Source organism: Sinocyclocheilus anshuiensis, unplaced genomic scaffold (assembly GCF_001515605.1).
Source record: "Sinocyclocheilus anshuiensis isolate Anshui unplaced genomic scaffold, SAMN03320099.WGS_v1.1 scaffold1023, whole genome shotgun sequence".
Lineage (NCBI taxonomy): Eukaryota > Metazoa > Chordata > Actinopteri > Cypriniformes > Cyprinidae > Sinocyclocheilus > Sinocyclocheilus anshuiensis.
In genome coordinates, this window is record NW_015546084.1 from 141685 (window position 1) to 159782 (window position 18098).

The 18098-nt window shown below is 37.6% G+C and overlaps 1 protein-coding gene across 12 annotated transcripts in view; it reads left to right on the forward strand.

The window, feature by feature from the left end:
• The window catches only part of LOC107700010 (serine/threonine-protein kinase MARK2-like), a 39672-nt gene that overhangs the window by 11435 nt on the left and 10139 nt on the right, over window positions 1-18098 (forward strand). For 8 of the 12 annotated variants that reach the window (XM_016501485.1, XM_016501491.1, XM_016501487.1 and 5 more), the window contains 13 exons: window positions 6873-7028; window positions 9478-9531; window positions 9861-9909; window positions 10198-10263; window positions 11236-11306; window positions 11696-11752; window positions 11883-12119; window positions 12194-12313; window positions 13622-13760; window positions 14161-14273; window positions 16055-16175; window positions 16264-16391; window positions 16483-16571. In XM_016501485.1, the coding sequence (XP_016356971.1) occupies window positions 6873-7028; window positions 9478-9531; window positions 9861-9909; window positions 10198-10263; window positions 11236-11306; window positions 11696-11752; window positions 11883-12119; window positions 12194-12313; window positions 13622-13760; window positions 14161-14273; window positions 16055-16175; window positions 16264-16391; window positions 16483-16571 (1400 nt within the window). The remainder of the gene's footprint in view (window positions 1-6872; window positions 7029-9477; window positions 9532-9860; window positions 9910-10197; window positions 10264-11235; window positions 11307-11695; window positions 11753-11882; window positions 12120-12193; window positions 12314-13621; window positions 13761-14160; window positions 14274-16054; window positions 16176-16263; window positions 16392-16482; window positions 16572-18098) is intronic. The other 4 variants (XM_016501490.1, XM_016501495.1, XM_016501489.1 and 1 more) reach the window with 3 other exon arrangements.

Here is an 18098-nt window from a genome sequence, read left to right on the forward strand (position 1 = left end):
ACTCACCCTCAAGCCATCCTAGGTATATATGACTTTCTTCTTTCAGACAAATACAGTCAGAGTTATATTAAAAAATGTCCTGTCACTTCTCACCAGAGCTTACGCTATGCCTACGTCCTACATCATCCGCTGGAACACCACTCTCGTAAACGCAAATGTGACAGTTAGCGGAAACTAGAGATTATACTTTGTAAAGTTTTAAATATGGATATTTTTCTTACAAATACGCTTTGCTTCAGAAGCCCTTTATTTACCAGGGTAGAACACTTCTTAAGATGAATGGATGCACTTTTTTGGGCTTCAAAATCTCGACCACCATTCACTGCCATTATAAAGCTTGGAAGAACCAGGACCAGAAAATTGTTATATTTTTAATATAACAATGATTGTATTTGTTTGAAAGAAGAAAGTCATATACACCTAGGATGGCTTGAGGGTGAGTAAATCATGGGGTAGTTTTCATTTTTGGGTGAACTATCCCTTTAAGGGTTGTCACATGACCTATATGTGTTATAAAGTCTATTTTAAGATTTTAAAATACTTTTTATTATTATTATTATTATTATTATTATTGTTGTTTTTAATTAGCTAGTTAGCACTGGCGTTCCTCTACATATCCACACTGGGGGCCTGTTAAAATGCCTGAAGTGTGTTGCTTATTTACTTCTATTGTTATTAGTTTCTCAAAGGAAGATAGGTCTCTTCCTTCCTGTTGTATGTGTTGTTAGGTCTAGCCTTTAATCTCTTGGGTGTTAATTGTGTAAGAATTATCATGGTGTGCAGTAGGGCTGTGCGATATTGAAGAAAAATGCGATATGCGATACCTTGTTAAAAAATGCGATATTCGATATGCGATACGATATTGCTTAAAGTGTGTAAAATCAATTTAAATGATATTTTTAAATATTTAAAAATTAAAATTATATAACCAATTTGTTTCACATTCTTTCTTGGAAAATAAAGAATCACTATAACTTCTGAAAGTGACAAGCAGTGTTTTAGCATTACTTAAAAAGTAAACATCATGTGAACATAAACAAAAAAATTAATGACACTAATTTTATATCATTGTAACTTTGCTTTCCACACACTTTAAGTACTACTTCATATACCACAGCAAAAACTATAGTCTGAGAAAGTTCAAACATGATTAAAGGCAAGTGAACAGTCAGTAAAAGAAAAAAAAGAAATACACAACTTACAAGCATAAATAAAATAAACGGTAGTATTCAGGTACAGAAATGTAATAATTAAGTGTAAAATAACACTGCATAGTGTTCACCAACGTCAAGCAATTCTCTGCTATATGCGTCGAACTAAAACTTTGACCTTTTGCAACGTTTTGATTTAAGTAGCCTATTATTAAAATGATAATGATATCGCACGCCGTTGCGATATGCATATTGCGATATTTCGATAATTTCGATATATCGTGCAGCCCTAGTGTGCAGAAAGGTTTGTGTGGTATTTTCCCTTGCTGCATCGGTGATTGGTGTGTAAATCAGTAGTTGAGCAGCAGTGCTGATGTACTGAAGGTCAGAGCTGTGTGTTTGTGTGTGCGGTGAGTGTTACTCTCACTGCAGACCCTCGCAGCACATCAGCTCAGTGTGACGTACACTCGCTGCAGTATCATTACACTTCCCTTTTGTCACGAACAACAGGCTAACTTGTTTGTGTGCAGGGGATTGTCTGTAAGTGGGTGAATCTCACAAAGAATGCCTTGGTCATATTTCACACTGAAATTATAAAATCTTCAAATCCCTGATATATGTCATTACGATATTAATAATTTTAGATAATATTTTTGATGTTATTAGATGTAAATATAAGATTTGTATAAAATATAAGAATAATTTGCATCATTTTTGTCCATGTGTATGTATATATTATTGCTGTCAAACGATTAATCAGATCCAAAATAAACGTTTTTGTTTACATAATATATGTTTGTGTACTGTGTATATTTATTATGTATATATAAATACACACACATACAGTATATATTTTGAAATTATTTACATGTATATATTTATATTCATATAATTTATATTATATATAAATATAATTAATATATAAACAACATATTTTTATGAAATATATACATGCACATGTGTGTATTTATTAGGGCTAAATTTGGCTGTGAAAATACCCCCAAAATATCATTTAAACCTAATATTGTGTTAAATGTTTAGGCTACAATGGCCTAACATAAAATATGGAACATAAAAGAAGATAATTCGAGAAACATCTCCGTATTTTTTGTTCGTGCAATGAAAGTCACTAGTGACCAAAATACCTTCTTTTATGTTGTGCAAAAGAAAGTAAGTCATTCAGTTTTGAAACAACATGAGGGTGAGTTTATGATAACAGAATTTATTTTATTTATTTATTTTTGGTGAACTATCCCTTTAATGTTTTTTTTAAATAAATGAAATGGTACTCTAAAGAAGAAACTAAAACTTCCAGCAGGTGGCGGTAAATGTCTTTATGAGTCGATTCGTTCAAACGGCTGATTCATTCAGGAATTCAGTAAACTGCTCTCTCTGGGCTACTGAATCATTGGTTCACACGATTCGTTCAAAACGCGGATTCATTCAGAAACTAAACACAGCTGTGTTGCTTGGAGACGCACAACAGTTCTGCTGTGGCTTTATAGGTAATATGTTTGTTGGCAAAACTGAACAAAACGCACAATATTGTGTTTAAATTTTGCACAATATTAACTTCTTATTTACTGAACTCTTGAATAAAATCCCATTTGCACTCGTGTTCTTCGTGACAAAAACAGCACTCGTGTGATATTGCTCTTGCTGCTGGTGTGCTATCGCTTATCATATGATATAAATATGAGACAAAAATTCATACAGGGGCTTTTTTTGCCCCAATGTCTTACATTTTTATGGCATAACTGCATTTATGGATTTGTTGTCCTGCATCATATTTGTCAACAGTGAACTGTATGAAATGTAAGATGATGTACAGGTCTGGGGGTGGGGCCAATGCGTTAAAATATTTTAATCGTAGTAGTAATAGTAATTTTTTCTTAATCGTGATTAATCGTTTGACAGCACTTGTATATATACAAATATATGTACATACATTTAAAAAAAAAAGTAATTTATACTCCATTATATGCATATGTATCATATAGTTTATAGGATGTTTTTGTAATTCACCTAAGTGAAATCTTTGACTGTTGTGCTGCATTCTCTCTGTCTACACTAAATAAGAGGCTTTTCTGCATTATGAGCATTGAGTAATGTTTAAATAGTGCTTAAGAGTTTATCACTGATGTTCTTAGTAACCACTGACTGACTCACAGTGATGGGTGTGTTAAGCAGGAGTGAAGTAACTTCATCTGGCTTCACGAGTGTGTTATGAGGAAGATGCTTCAAAACTAAATCACAGACCTCGTCCAGTGCTTTTTTAGGTGCCTTGAAATTTAGTTTTTGTAGATGTTTGCTCTCTGTAGACAAAGGGCACTGTTAGCACACTGATGTACAGACATAAACCAGACTTCAGCGACAGACGCATCACATGGACTAATGTGAACATGGTGGCATTAACTGTGTTGTGAAAATGTGCGACAATCCAGACAACAGAGTATCAGTTTTCGTTAATGTTCTCACCTCACTGGTCAACAGCCTGTCCTCAGACTGCAGCTCTAATGTAAGCTCACACACACACACACACACACACACACACACACACTAGGGCTGTGTATCACCAGCAAAGTCACGATACGATACGCATCACGATACAGAGGCCACGATACAATACATGTCACGATACGGGACTGCACTGAATTTCACCTCAGAAGAATTTAGTAAAACAGCTGTTTATTAAACACTGCATACTATAGTGCCATTTCTTACTATTGGCAGAGCAGGCAGCTGACCTCTGCATTATGAAGGGCCTCCATAACTGTACCACAGTATAATATAGGCAATGGCATATGTTTCATGTTTACATTGGGCACTCCCCACGAGGTACAATATTCAGATTTTTTGCATCTTGTTTTTATGCCCATAAATAATAATGTACTCGTTCTAATAAATGTATATTGTAATATACTCATTCTAATATATTTTTAAAAATCATATTTTCATTGCTGGTAGGTTATCATTGCACAAATTAACACACTCTCTATGTTTAAAAAATAAAAATAAAAATTAGAAGAGTTCTAAACTAGTCTTCTGTATCTAACGCACACACGATTTTAGATCACGCTGCGGTCGCACTGACGCGCACTCAGACATTCAGGAACAAACTTTTTAGCGCTGCCCCGCAATTTTATCATCTAAATAGCTTAATCGCTCAAGAGCTACATTATCTTTCTCAACAAGGAGCTGGTAACAACGTTGCTTCTAAAGGAATTAAAGCCACAGCTTCACTGTTAATAGAGAAACGCAAAACGGTGGTAATTCATACATACACAGCCTCTCTCTCTCTCTCTCATAAATGAACACTTGATGAATTACACTTTACTGAGATCTCTCGCTCTCTCTCTCATAAATGAACACTTGATGAATTACACTTTACTGAGAATAGAATATTGAAGTGGAGATCGCTAAACTGAAAGCTAAAACTAAAACGGTGTTTTTAGAAAGCAAGCGCGCTTATCCACAGTGGAGAGAGCGCACGTGCACATGGTTGCTAGGTTGACAAAGATAAGTAACACACTTAGCAGATATTTCCGTATTGCGCAAGTGGGAAGCTCTGTTTCGGGGATTACGTCTCTTTATATCAGGCAACCCAGTTGTGTTCCTCTGCGGCCAGATTAAACCTAGTTATAGCCTATATATTATTCTCTATTCATTATTTTTTAGAAACCTCGCACTTTTCTGCTCAATTTTAAACATTGTTCTTGTATTCAAATTAAGCACGGTCCACTGCTGCACACGTGCCACAATATCGATACAGGGCCAGATCGTCAAATCTCTGTGACGATACATCGTCGTATCGAACACAGCACTAACACACACGCACACACATGGGGACAAGCCACAATTGATGCTCTGTTCCCCAATCAACACAGAAAGAACCAAGTGTACCTCACAACAGTCAAGAGAAATCCCCGTTGTCAAACTCGCTCTCTCACTCAGTCAGCTTCCTCTTTTTTTCCTTGCCTGCTGTGTGTCCTGTGACAAAATTCACAGCATCACACATTAGCCATCTCTCTCTTTTCTCATCCACTCTGCTGGTGATGCACTGAAATGGAAAAGGCTGAAACTGAAATACTGGTCTGAAAATCAAAACTATAAAAGTGTTAATTTTGTACTAGTCTTGGTTTGGAATTGCTAAAATTCTGTTGATTATTATTATTTATTTAATTTTTAGAGACTTAATCAATATTTTAAAAGTTGTTGGAGCTGTTTTTGTATTAAAGTACTATGTGGGTGTAAAAACAGCACAATTATTAAAGTGTTGTTCATTGAAATATTGACTAGGGATGGGCATGATTAATCGACGATCGATAATTGATCGTTAAGAATTTCGTCGATCACGTTAATTTGTTATCGATTAATCGAATGCATTTTTTTTTAATCTAATGCAGGTTGCCTGAGTCTTGAAGCAATTAAATGAATTTCACTGTGTGGCAGCAATTAAACATTTTACCACCAGGGTGCAATATTTGACACCATACTCGGTTATCTGTGATCTTCCGGACTAAGAAAATTTAATCGAATGCCCATCCCTAATATTGACTGTAAAAAGAGTATTCAAAATAAGGGCGTCATTAGCGCATGACAGCTGTCATACCTGGGTTTCCTGTTAAATTTGAAAAAGTATATTTTAATAACAGGTGTAGTGAATTTTGAATACTACACATTACACATTGAATGTCATATACAGGGAAGGTTTTTTTATTTGGAAGGAAAGTAATATTTTATTCCACGAAGGATGCATTAAGTTAACCAGAGTGACAGTAAAGACTTTTACAACAAATTTTTTTCAAATAAATGCTTTTTTTTTGTTTGTTTGTTTTTTTCGTTCTAGTCATCTGAGAATCCTGAAAAAATGTATCAAGCTTCACACAAAATTGTAAACAGCATAAGAAATATTTCTTAAAGACCAAGATGTTATGATGTTATGGTCATATGACCAAGATCATATGACACTAAAGACTTCAATTAATGGCTGCTGAAAAATCAGATTCGCCATCACAGGAATACATTACATTATACATTAAAATAGAAAGGTTATTTTAGGTGTGCTGGGATTGGCCAGCTATCCAGTGCATTGTGATTGGCCGAATACCTCAAGCGTGTGACGGAAATGTTACGCCCCTCAAGAGCTTGTAACACTCCAAAGAGAAAGGAAAATTTTAAATCGCATCATATGACCCCTTTAAACATTGTGCTTGTCTGTCTCTTTCCCGTCAATATGTCATCCATCAGCAGCTGCTGTTTACTTAAATGAAACCCGAACCATGTAATCAGATTTTTTTTTGAAGTCAATGGTTCTTTTATTGGATGTCAATGTAGTTTCTGTTCTCATTTTTGGCCAAGATTTTCTGCCTGTTTTTTTCTTTCTTTCAGGCAATGAAAATGTTGTTTTCTGCCGAAATTTTGGTACATCCTTAATCTCCGCTTTTTTCACAGTCTCTTCCATTTTCTACCTCACTCTTCATCTCTGCCTCCCTCTGCATGTCCGCTTAGTGTGAAAATCAGATGGCGACTGGCGACAGTCCTATCCAATCAGAATCACCCGAGCTCTGATAAGGATATTATTAAAGCATTGCCCTGCAAACCTCCCATCTGTGTGTTTAGGTTCAACCTTCATAACCGTTCCCAGGTGAAGAACTGTGGTCTGGAATAGTTGGAAAAAACAAACACTGGCCTAAACTGTCTTTCTCTCTCCCTTTGCAGTCTCACTCCGACTCAAAGCCCGGGGGGCGCTGCAACATGCCCCACTCCACAGCAGACGAGCAGCCCCACATCGGCTGCTACAGGCTCCTGAAAACCATCGGCAAAGGCAACTTCGCCAAGGTCAAACTGGCCAAGCACGTCCTCACTGGCAAAGAGGTGAGGATTGCATTTACCCCCCAAATAAAGAATGTGACACAAGGCAAACCGTAGGCTGTTTAAATGGCAAGTGTTTTGTCTGATAAGTGGAATGTGTTTGAGTCATTTGTCTGACTTCCATAATGCAGATGATGATAAACATGCTGCTCAGTTGTTAGCTCAAGACTGACGCCTCTGAGATTTTAAAGCAACAGTAGCAGCCGTCCACCTGATCCCTCTCAGAAAAAAAAACACTGCCTCTGCTATGCACTGAAAGCTTGTACTTCACTGGTGATGACAACCTACATACTTTATGTAGAAATGGCAATATAGTGTTTCCCAATAATATCATTAAATTGTATTTCTGTTGTCATCGTACTATGATGTGGAGAAGCACAATTAATTAACAGATTACTCGGAACAACATCTAATAATACCATTTTTTTTTAATACGCTGTAAAATACTTGCTATTAAAAAAATGCTAATTGATTACACATCTTGGAAAAACTGGAAGGAGTTCTATTTGTTTAAAGGGGTCATATGATGCTATTTTAAAGATCATTATTTTGTGTATTTGGTGTAACAGAATATGTTGACATGCTTTAATGTTCAAAAAACACATTATTTTTCAAATACTGTACATTATTGTAGGTCCTCTATGCCCCACCTCTCTCAAACACGTCGTTTTCAACAAAGCCCTCTCCTTTGACAAGCGCAGAGGCCAAATAAAGTGCTTTTGCTTTGGCACTGAAACACACAGCGTCTCACTGACATTGCTGCATCAACACTACTGCTGTTCCTGAAACCACGCCGCCTTTCTTTGCGTGCACATTTGGGCGGCATTATGCTAATATTTCCACATAGTGAGGTAGATATGTGGGGGCGTGTTAGAACGAGCCGTTTTAGGTAGGCCTGGTTGACTCTTAACTTTTATAAAGAATATCTCTTTGGATTTGAGACTTTAGTCTTTGCAACTTTACAGATCTTCTTTATGCACCAAGAGCTTGTAACACTCCAAAGAGAAAGGAAAACTTGAAATCGCATCATATGACCCCTTTAAATGCGTTCTCTCACTTTTAAATTTAAAGTCTGCATGAAATGAAAATTCACGCAATTCATAGATTTTCTAAATGCATAGTCATGATCTTATTGTGATCCATTCATACAAATGTTTCATTACATTATAATTTTAATTTAATTTAAATATCTCAAAAGACTTTGAGATATTTAATCTCTCTCTGTTGATGCATGCCAGACTTCTCTAATTGTTTCATCTGCTCAAAATCTGCCCAATCGACAACCAATGAATTGAACCAAGTCACCACTCCTACAATGTTTTTTTGGATAATCTTTTCACTTGGATGTATGTCACAATGCAAAAGTTCAGATCTTTCTCTTCTTCAGTTACATCATGACTTTAAATGGATAGTTCACCCAAAAATGAAAATTCTGTCATTTACTCACCCTCATGTCTTTCCAAACCTATATTAGTTTCTTTGTTATGTTGAGAATCAAAAAGAAGATATTTTAAATTTGAAGAATGCTGGTTATCAGTTGATGGTCCCCATTGACTTCCATGGTATTTTTACCCTACTAAAAAAAACATTGCAAGAATTAGATGTTTTGTTTCCAGTCAAAACTTGGAGAAACTTGTTCATGCCTTTATCACCAGCAGGGTGGACTATTGTAATGGTCTCCTCACCAGCCTTCCCAAGAAGACCATTAGACAGCTGCAGCTCATCCAGAACGCTGCTGCCAGAATTCTGACTAGAACCAGAAAATCTGAGCATATTACACCAGTCCTCAGGTCCTTACACTGGCTTCCAGTTATATTTAGGATTGATTTTAAAGTACTTTTACTCGTTTATAAATCACTCAATGGCCTAGGACCTAAATACATAGCAGATATGTTCACTGAATATAAACCTAACAGACCACTCAGATCATTGGGGTGTATGAAATGTGCTGTATAAATAAACTTGCCTTGCCTTGCCTTGCCTACTATGGAAGTCAATGGTGACCAACGACTATTAGTTTTTTTTTTTTTTTAATTCTTCAAAATATCTTCTGTGTTCAACATAAGAAAGGAACTTATGCAGGTTTTGAATGACATGAGGGTGAGTAAATGGTGACAGAATTTTAATTTTTAGGTGAACTATTCCTTTAAGGTGCTTTAATACTGTATTTCATAACCAGCTGAAATGTACTCTCTGGACACTGATAACACACCATGTGACTTCTGACTGCAGAGAGAGGTTTTAGACCGATAGAGAAGAGGGGCGAAGGTGAAAACTCTGGGTTCGCGTGTGTGAGCTCGCCGCATGAGCAGCGTGCTGTAATCTCAATGCGGCATGGTGAATTGTTTCCTGATGATGTGAGATTGTGATCTGTATGAAGGCAGGCCGAGGCTGATGTGTGCCTGCAGCCTCAGGGCTTTTCCCTAACCGAACTCTTTACCCTTTCAATCAGGTGGCGGTAAAAATCATAGACAAGACTCAGCTCAACTCCTCAAGTCTTCAAAAGGTGAGTCTGACGCTTCCTCCTCAGGTTTAATAGGGTCAGAATGCAATTTCAGAAGTATACTGCTAATTTGTTTTCTTTAACTCTCCCACCCCTGTTAAGTTGTGTCTCTTCCCGTTGCCTCACAACTTTCAAGATGCAAAGCCGTTTCTCTGTAGGGCCCATGGCAGCTAATTATAGAAAATTAGACTCAAGTACTTCCTGAAGTAAAGGGCTGGTTAGATGTGGGATTTGGTGGGGGTAGTTCTTAACCACATTTTACTCATGTGTGAACAAGCTTGAAATATTTACGCTCTGTGAAGGACATCTACATCTTCTGTCTCCGTTTTCAGCTATTTCGGGAAGTGAGGATCATGAAGCTCTTGAATCACCCAAATATCGGTGAGCTTAACTGACAGACAAATCGCCCTTAAGTCCCTCAGCTTGAATCTCCAGTTTTCCGGTTTTGGCTGTGCCCACTGGGGCTTTTCCCATTTTTTTGGGTTCATTAATCCTTGTCCAAATGTCAGTGTTTTTCTGTGCAACTGGATTTGGTGAGCGTAAAACCTCTTGGGAATAACCCAAATCAAAATGATTTTTAGTCTTCAGCATACTTGCATTGCATTTAAATAAAGCAAAATGTGTCAAACCTTTCTTACATTTGTCTTTTTTCCTCTTGTCCTCATGTAGTGAAGTTATTTGAAGTGATTGAGACAGATAAGACCCTCTACTTGGTGATGGAATATGCCAGCGGAGGTCAGAGCTCTCCCCAATCCATTTTAACCTCATATTTCTACCCTGTTACAGTGTTTTTTTTCTCTCTCTCTGCATTCTGAATGTTCAGCTGTTCTGTAAATGCCTCTGTAGTTTACTGTAGACAGGATGTGGCTCTCAGTCTATAGTTCTGATCACTGTCTCTATTAAATACCAAAATTTACCATCTTACTGTATCATCATTTTTCAAATTTCCGACCCTGACACGAATGAAAATACACTGCTGTTCAGCACAGTTCAGTTGTTCAGGCACTGTAGAAATTAATCCATCTATGCGAGAGATTCTTTAAAAGCATTTAGTAATTGATCTAAATCAAATCCAACTGAGATGTTTAATAAAACTTAAAGGGATAGTTCATCCAAAAATGAAAATTCTATAATTTACTTTTTTCTGCAGAACACAGAAGATATTTTGAAGAAGACTTGGTCAGCTCCCATTGACTCCCATTGTATTTTTTGTCCATATTATGGAAAGTCAATGGAGACCAAAACCTTTTGGTTACCAACATTCTTCAGAATATATTATTTTATGTTACCAGTGAGTAAATGATGACAGAATATTCATTTTTGTATGGCTAAATTTAAGTAGAAATATATATTTTTTCTTTTTTTAACAAACATTAAGATGACCATCCGGCGACAGCTGCAAAAACATCCCACTGCATAGGCCGCATTCCAAAGGAAACTGTGACACACATATTCTACTTTGTATGCCATGCAAATACCTTGCAGAACTCAACGTGTACACATCATGAATTATCAATATTGAATTTATTGGCAGCTCTAGTTTCTTTTCAGTCACCTGCGGCTGTTTATTTGTTATGCAAATTATTGCTTTATAGTAAAGTACTAGAGGCTGTGTTCGTACCAAAGCCAGACTTCTAGCTTACCCTCTCAGTTTGTGGAACTGTTTCTTTTCTAACCGTGACTGTTGTTCCCCTTCTTGGTTTGCAGGTGAGGTGTTTGATTACCTCGTAGCCCACGGCAGAATGAAAGAGAAAGAGGCTCGAGCCAAATTCAGACAGGTGCGATGCTGCGCAATTGGCTGTTATTCACTCACTTGCATATTTGATATTGCTGTTGCATGAATACAAAGCACCATAGGGGCTGTAAACACATCAGTGGTATTTTGGTTTCTCTATTGCATGTGTTTTCTTTTCTACTTTTAAAATTTATGATGGTATGGTTGATCCGATCACAAGTAAAAGACTGTGTTTAATAATAGAGTCTGATAGTATAAACCTCTTTTTAAGGTGCTTATTCAAGGAGTCACATTTGTTAATGCCAATACGAGATGTAAATGGGTTGCTAAAATTACTGTAAGAAATCATTTTAGAATTCTGTTTGTGTGTAAGTTAGTGTTGAGATGCAGTTTGTGTGTAAGCTAGTATCAGCTTTTTTTGTGTGTTTGCAGATTGTGTCAGCGGTGCAGTACTGTCACCAGAAGTGCATTGTCCACAGAGACCTCAAGGTACACAATATATTTTCGCACTGTATTTTATATATCTTTACCTCTGCCTTTGTGACTGGTCTTCTATACTGATGCAGATTTGGTTTCATCCCTAAATACGTAATCACCAAAAATCCTCCCTTGCTTGCAGGCAGAGAACCTGCTCCTGGATGCAGACATGAACATTAAAATTGCCGATTTCGGCTTCAGTAACGAGTTCACATTGGGCAACAAGCTGGATACTTTTTGTGGCAGCCCTCCTTATGCTGCCCCCGAGCTCTTTCAGGGGAAGAAGTACGACGGGCCGGAGGTGGATGTCTGGAGTCTTGGGGTCATATTATACACACTGGTCAGCGGTTCTTTGCCGTTCGATGGACAGAACCTAAAGGTGAGCATAGAAAGAGGTGTCAGTGTCAACAGCTTTGACTTAAATGCTGAATGCTTGTGTTTTTGTGTTCTTAGGAGTTGCGAGAACGGGTTTTAAGGGGCAAGTACAGGATTCCCTTCTACATGTCGACCGACTGTGAGAACTTACTGAAGAAATTCCTCATACTCAACCCAACCAAGAGAGGGAGCCTTGATGTTTGTACATTCAGAAATACTTACACAATTTTCTGTCTTGACTTTTAAAGGGTTCACCCAAAAATGAAAATTCTGTCATGAATTACTCACCCTCATGTCGTTCCAAACCCGTAAGGCCTTTGTTCATCTTTGACAAATGAAGATATTTTTTATGAAACCCGAGAGCTTTCTGACCCTCCATAGTCAGCAATGCAACTGACATGTTCAATGCCCAGAAAGGTAGTAAGGACATCATTAAAATAATCCATGTGACATCAGTGGTTCAACTGTAATTTTATGAAGCTACGAGAATACTTTGAGCACAAAGAAAACAAAAATAATGACTTTATTCAGCAATTTATTCTCTTCCGTGTCAGTCGACGCGCATTCACAACAGTACCACAACGCAAGTGTGTGCATTCCTCTGCTTGTAAACAAGGCGCAGCGGATCCGGGATCTATGTCAGAACGCCGGCTCCTGTGTCAGCAGCACCACACGCATGCGTCGTGGTACTTTAGTGAATGGAAGAGAAGAAACAAAGGTCTTTCAGGTTTGGAACGACATGAGGCTGAGTAATTAATGACAGAATTTTAATTTTTGGGTGAACTAACCCTTTAACTATTGTGTAAAGTCTGGTCTACATTGCACATTGGCCAAGACGATATTGGTGTTTCTTCAATTTTAGGCACTTTATGTCTCAAAGGTTGGTTTTTATTAATACGGATTATGTATAGATTTTATTGTTTTACCCTTTTTATTTCGATCTTAAAATTGTTACGACCCTGGTCCAATGGACCATTCGATCATATAACTGTTCAACAAACCAGAAGGGTAAATAAACTATTTTAATTTCTATTGTTTGAAAATTTGATATAAACTCCTTATAAATTGCCTGTATGTAGGATTCAATGCCATGAACCTCTCAAGCTAAATAAATCCAGTGATCAGTTCTGCCTGTGCAGCTACCTGGTAAAAATTATAGACTGATATAAACCTTTATTCCTGGAAATTACATAAAAGCCAGGCGATCAGATCTGGTGATTTTAGCCAGCTTTTGCTATTTTTGTGTGCAGTATGCATCAGGTCTGTGGGCGTACAGTCTGAGGCTTAGACTCTGCACAAACAACTGTTTGCGGATTGATATGTTTTGTTGGACTGATTCAGCTTTTCAGCACTGTGTGATGTGCTTTTGAAGTGCTGCCCCCAGTTGACTGTCAGTGTATCCTCTTCATAAAGGCCAACTCTTTTTTTGCATCATGCTACTTTATACCAGTGGGCCCCACCCCATATGATCTCTTCACCTTGTACTCTTTCCTTCCTTACGCTCCGCAGCAGATCATGAAGGACCGGTGGATGAACGTGGGCCATGAGGACGACGAGTTGAAGCCCTACATCGAACCCCAACCTGACTACAAGGACCCTAAGAGGACAGGTCAGCACCCCAGCAGTGCAGGGGGTTGGAAGAGAGGTGGGGCAGACGTGGCCCGGGGCTTTGGTGATGGTGGTGGGTGGGGTTTGAGACCGATATGGATTATGGTTGGGTAACAAATCTTGGTGATGGGACTGAATCTAAATTATATACATCAGCTCATTTTAGCCTCTTAATTTGTGAGTTAAAACAACAATTAATGTTTGTCCTGCTTTATAACACTTTCCTGATTTCTTTTCTTTCTATGGTGTGTGGTTTGTGCATGATTATTGTTTTCTTTTATTTTGATAGTTGTTACTTTCAAAATGGATATATTTAGTTGTGTTGCTTATACTTGAGGTTAGTGTTGTGTAATGAAAATATAAACTATTAAAGGTTTGATGCATAATAGCTCTTATAATAATATTTTTTTCTTATTTAAATCTTTGGTCTGTCTTAGATATTATGCTACGGATGGGGTACTCTCTAGATGAGATACAAGACTCCCTGATCAACCAAAAATACAATGATGTCATGGCAACTTACTTATTACTGGACTATAGGAACTCAGAGGTATGTTACTCTAAAGTAGGGGTTGCACCGGCTAGTCGACTTCAATGCTCTGCCATGACACTTTAAGCTTGTCGCTGACTAGTCGCTGGTCCTATAGAGGGCGCAACAGGAAAATAAATCTTTGAAGGACTTCCAAATTTACGCTCCATTTCCAAACAGTTCAAATGACAAATAAATGCATACTCCGAAAGCGCTCCACAAGACATGTGATTATATTACTGGATGCTCGAAATTGAACGGGAGAATGCACATTTTAAACAGCTTATTGTACAGGTTAAGTTAATCGCCGTTCTAATCTAATGCGCTGCTGCACTGTAACGCACACACATAGGCTACAGATAGTAGCGCGTATATCACGCACACGTCACGCATGCACAGAATCATTCAGCGCGGAAATGTATTGTCAACACTGTTCTGTATTTTCTCAATAAAACAGCTTAGAAACTGAAAACGTTCAAGCATATATTTCTTAACTAAATCCCACAGCTTCACTACTAGTAGAGAGACGCTGCCAGGTAGAATTAATTCACACACGCAATCACTCTCACTAATGAATTTATATGAATGCAATCTTTACTGTGCTACTTTATCTGTATCTGGTTTAGACCGAGCAGAAATCTGTGAGAAATATAACGACCCAAAGACAAAAGAACGGATTAAAATAAGCTGTCATAGGAGCAATAGCCATGTGGGCAGCGCTGTGTCATATGCCATAGCTGTGCACAAGGTGTTTGTCACAGCTCCAGACTTATTTGTTCATTAATGACGTCATCAGCGACTAGTCGACTTTGACTCGACTTTCATCACATAAAAGTCAACTTTAAAAAATCAGAAGTCATTCAACCCCTACTCTAAAGATCGTGTGAATACCTGTTTGTTTTGCAGGTAGAACTATAATAGCTTTTGGTTTTTTGTTTTAGTTTTTTTGTCCATTGTTTTTTTTTATGTGTTTTGTTCTGTTTTTTTATCTTAAATTTGTTCTATTCTGTTCTGTTCTGTTTTTTGTTTGTTGTTTTTGGTAACACTTTACTTGAAGGGGTGTGCATAAGACTGACATGACACCTTCATAATCATGACATGACACATGCCATGAATATGAAGGAGGGTTTATGCATGTTTATGACAACTGTCATTAAGTGTCATTCGCTCAGTTATGTCATTTTTAATGCAAATATGACATTATTTGCCTTATCCCTAGCGTAACCCTACCCCTTCCCTTACCCCTAACCATAGACCATAACAAAGACATCTCAAACAATGTCATCTTTGCATTAAAAAGTACATAACTGAGCGAATGACACTTAATGACAGTTGTCATAAACATGCATAAAAAAACCTTCATATCATGATTATGAAGGTGTCATGTCAGTCTTATGCACACCCCTTCAAGTAAAGTGTAACCTTGTTTTTTTTTCTCATTTATTGTTGTTTTGTTCTTTTTTGTTTTATTTTATTCTATTCTGTTTTTTTTTGTTTGCTTTTGTTGATTTTTTTTTAGTTGTTTTGTTCTATTTTTTGTTTGTTGTTTTGTTCTGTTTCCTGTTATGCTTACTATAACTGCTATATTCAGCCAATTATGCAGATAATTTCCTTAACTAGTCTTTAAAATAGGCACCTTACCATTCATATACTCATGTATATGATTATATTTTTAGAGACTTCATTAAAAATGACATGAAACATGGTACCTAACTGTACAGTTCCTGTTTTTTTTATGGCAGTTGTTTTAACCATAGTAGTGTAATAATGCAAATTTGAACCCTTTATTTTCTCTTTCCTAGCTGGATGAACTATCAATAAAGCCCCGCCCAGGCATTGACCTCACAAACAATGCCCAATCACCTTCTCACAAGGGACAACGCAATACCTCCAATCCGAAGTCCCGCAGATCCACAGACCAAAGTACAGCATCATTCTGCTGGTCAATAGCCACCATAAGCGCCGACTCGTTTGGTTTGTAAAGCTCACATGTTTTCCCTCTACACCGCAGGCTCCTCCGTTTCCACCAAGCGTCCTCAGGGTGACAGTAAGCACATCGCTGGTTCAGGCAGCTCCAGTAAAGTCCCTCCCAGCCCGCTGATCTCCGGAGACCATAAGAAAACTCCTACCCCTTCCACTGTGAGTACAAAGCCTCCTGAGGAACTGATGACTGATACACATGTGATCTCATGTCACTGACCTCTCTGTGTGCTCTTCATGTGCCGTATAGAACAGCATCCTGTCCTCAGGCACCAACCGCAGCAGGAACTCTCCAATCACTGAGAGAGCAACTCTGGGAGTACAGAACGGCAAGGACAGGTACTGCCACATTCCTCTTAATGTACAGAGTCTTCGTTTCATGCTATGAATAACGTGGAAGCACCCATCAAACTAATTTCTGCAAAGTGTATTGGTGTTAAAAGTAGTGTATGTGCGTATGTGTATATTTAGACTGTTTGGAAAGCTTCTCTGCTCTCGACTCATTCTGCTCTGCCAACATGGGAAACATAATCCTGTTATGCACACACTTACATTCTCACATTGACAATCACACACACTCAAGCACACATTCGTGAGCAGCGCGGAGCTGAAATCTGTTCAGCTAGATTTGCAATGCCTTCAGGAACTTAGAATTAGTCCAAGGATTTAAAAAAAAGAGTAATAATTCAAGTGCTCAGCAGATTGGGATCCTTTCAATACAATAAAATAATATTCTGGGTTATTTCCAACTTCATGTCTTGCTGTGGCATGCTATTGATCAGAATAATTTTGACTAATCCAGAGAAACTCCTTTATGGCTATATGCTTACAATTGCAACACAATGAATCAATGTTTAAATTATCTCAGTTTGAAAAGTATAACTGTAACAGACATTTCAATTTGAGGTCAGTACAGTTTTACGTTTTTAAAAAGTCTTACATTCTCCCATTATTGATCACAAATACATTAAAACATATATTGTGAAAAATTATTGCAATTTATAATAATGTTTTTTTTAGTTTCATATGTTTTAAATGTAATTTATTCCTTTGATAACAGAGCTGAATTTTTAGCAGTCATTACTCTACTCTTCAGTGTCACGCAAGTTTTGAAAATAGAATTTTTTAGAAATTTCTTTTTAAATGTCTTTACTGTCACTTTTGATCAGTTTGATGAATCCTTGCTAGGGCTGTCACGATAACCGCAATATCGCAACACCGCGCTATTGACGAACAAACCACAGAGGAATGCAAGAACCGCAGCAACCGCGATTTTTGCGTGTTTTCTTTTTTCATAATGGCACTCGGTTAAAATGATTTCAACAGCGTTTTTCATTTTGTCTCTCTTTGAATGAATCAGCGTTTTTGAACATGTAGTTGAATGAACGGGTTAAAGACTCACTCAAAAACAGTCCCTTTCCACCACCTTGTGGCGCAACAATGTAACTGCACTGACTGACAGCCCGTCTAGAACGCGCACAGGTGGAAATATCAATAGAAAAGTCTCTTGTCCAGTCGGATTCGAGGATCAGAACAAACTGTTATACATATAGGCTAACAATAGCCTAACAATCTTATTGAAACTGTTATAGGCTAACAATAGCCTAACAATCTTATTGTCAGGTTTATGTACGGTTATGTGGATCGTTATTTTGTCATTCTCTTCTGTGTACTTCACTTCATGTCTCAACGCTATTTGGTTTCGGTTTCATTGGTTTCTGAATATGACCTCGTTATATCGTAACACATAGCTGAAATCACCGCGAGCGTCGCACACTTCGTATGTGTAGAAAACAAAACCGCTCGTCTGTGCCATTTACATACACAGAGACACGCAGAACATGCTGGATTCATATTTAAATAGTA